Source organism: Alligator sinensis, unplaced genomic scaffold (genome assembly GCF_000455745.1).
Source record: "Alligator sinensis unplaced genomic scaffold, ASM45574v1 scaffold1684_1, whole genome shotgun sequence".
NCBI lineage: Eukaryota > Metazoa > Chordata > Crocodylia > Alligatoridae > Alligator > Alligator sinensis.
In genome coordinates, this window is record NW_005843852.1 from 1,246 (window position 1) to 2,807 (window position 1,562).

The 1,562-nt window shown below is 37.5% G+C and overlaps 1 protein-coding gene across 1 annotated transcript in view; it reads left to right on the plus strand.

Moving 5' to 3' along the window:
- Positions 1–6: 6 nt before the first annotated feature.
- LOC102374211 (GTPase-activating Rap/Ran-GAP domain-like protein 3) overlaps positions 7–1,562 on the plus strand; it is a 27,905-nt gene continuing 26,349 nt past the window's right edge. Inside the window, exon 1 of the mRNA XM_006039203.3 lies at positions 7–448. Within this exon, the coding sequence (XP_006039265.1) occupies positions 347–448 (102 nt within the window). The 5' untranslated portion in view covers positions 7–346. The remainder of the gene's footprint in view (positions 449–1,562) is intronic.

Consider the following 1,562-nt stretch of genomic DNA (forward strand, 5'->3'; position numbering starts at 1 on the left):
TATGATTCTGTGATACCCAGGTTCTGTGATGTCCCTTCCTTCCCCATGAATGGAATCCTCTAGCTGTGCACGTTCTGTGTTGGTAAAGGAACTGTATTTTAAACCTCTTTGTAACTCTGGTGTGAGGTTGAATTAAGGTTGGCCATAGGAACCTGCAAAGGTTAAACTACATGCTCTTGGTTTTATCAGAAGATTTGCACTCAGAGGAAAGTTACTTTTGCTATTAAGGTAAGTTTATGCAACAGAAAAATGTTGAAAGAACATAGCAAAATCAGGTAACGTCAAATTAAATTGTGGGAAAAATAAGATAAAATGCTTGGTTTGGTAATGATTTCTATTTTAGAACATGCTTAATCGGAGGTCCTTCAGTGATGTATTACCAGAGTCCCCAAAATCAGCACGGAAGAAGGAGGAGGCCCGTCAAGCGGAATTTGTCCGACTCGGTCAGGTAGGCTTTATTTAGAAATTATGGATCAAATTCATCATTGGTGCAAGTTGGCTGGTGGGTGTAATTACAGCAAAGATGAGCATAGTGCTCTGTGGTCAGAAACGAGCTTGCGAGATCCATGTTGTGTAGCTTATCTGAAGTAGAAAAATAGAAGTAAACCAAGCTGTTGGCTGCAGTTTTTGCTGTTCTGAATCTTGGTGGTGTCCTGCTGATTGGAGAAATAGTGTCCTTTGATGTAAAATCTGCAGCAAACAGTTGAGTGGCTCATCCTTTGTTTGACATCTCGCTGTTAATTAAGCGGGTTGCAAATCATCCCTTTGCAAAACATCCAGGTTTTCCTATACTTTCAGGACTCAGTCTGGCAGAAGAAAGTGAACTGTGTTTAATCTGTTTTAAGCTACGAAGGCATTGAATGCTTATCTAAATCATTTCCTTTATTTAACAAACTGGCAAAATGGATTTTGAGAAACAGTTGCAAAAATGGTTCTGGTAACTCAAATTGATGCAAGTGAGACCTTGATGAGTACACATAATTGGGAAAATTGTATAGTGTTCAAGTGCAGATTCAATTTACAGTCTTTGCTTTTTACTTTACCATTAATATAAATGAACACACACTGTGGGGAATTTGAAGGCTGAAAATTAATCAGTTGCATAGGCAACAACATAAAGTGAGGGAAGCAGGGTTAAATTGGAAACCAAACACAATTGCATTCACATATAGGATAATTATTAGTGGGCCACTTATTAAGGAAGGTGATTACAATAAAAATTATACATAAATGAGTTTAAGATGTTTACTATAGGTTTGTTTCTGGGGAAAGAATTAATAGAGGAGGTTAGGAAGCTACCAGAAAACAATGATTAAAACAAACACCAAAGGGGATAAGTATGTTTCTATAGGATAGAATATTTGGTTTAGATCCTAGCCTTTGGCTGAGGTACCCACTTTTCAATAATACAGCCCAGGAGAAAGTGGTGCAAAGGTATATGGATGTGTTACACACACATACTGAACTTGGGAATCTAACAGACCAGTTAAGCTTTTTGTATTGCTTGCTTAGAATTAGTTTTCCAAGAAATTATTAAAAGGAAGTTACTCCACAGAGAAGCA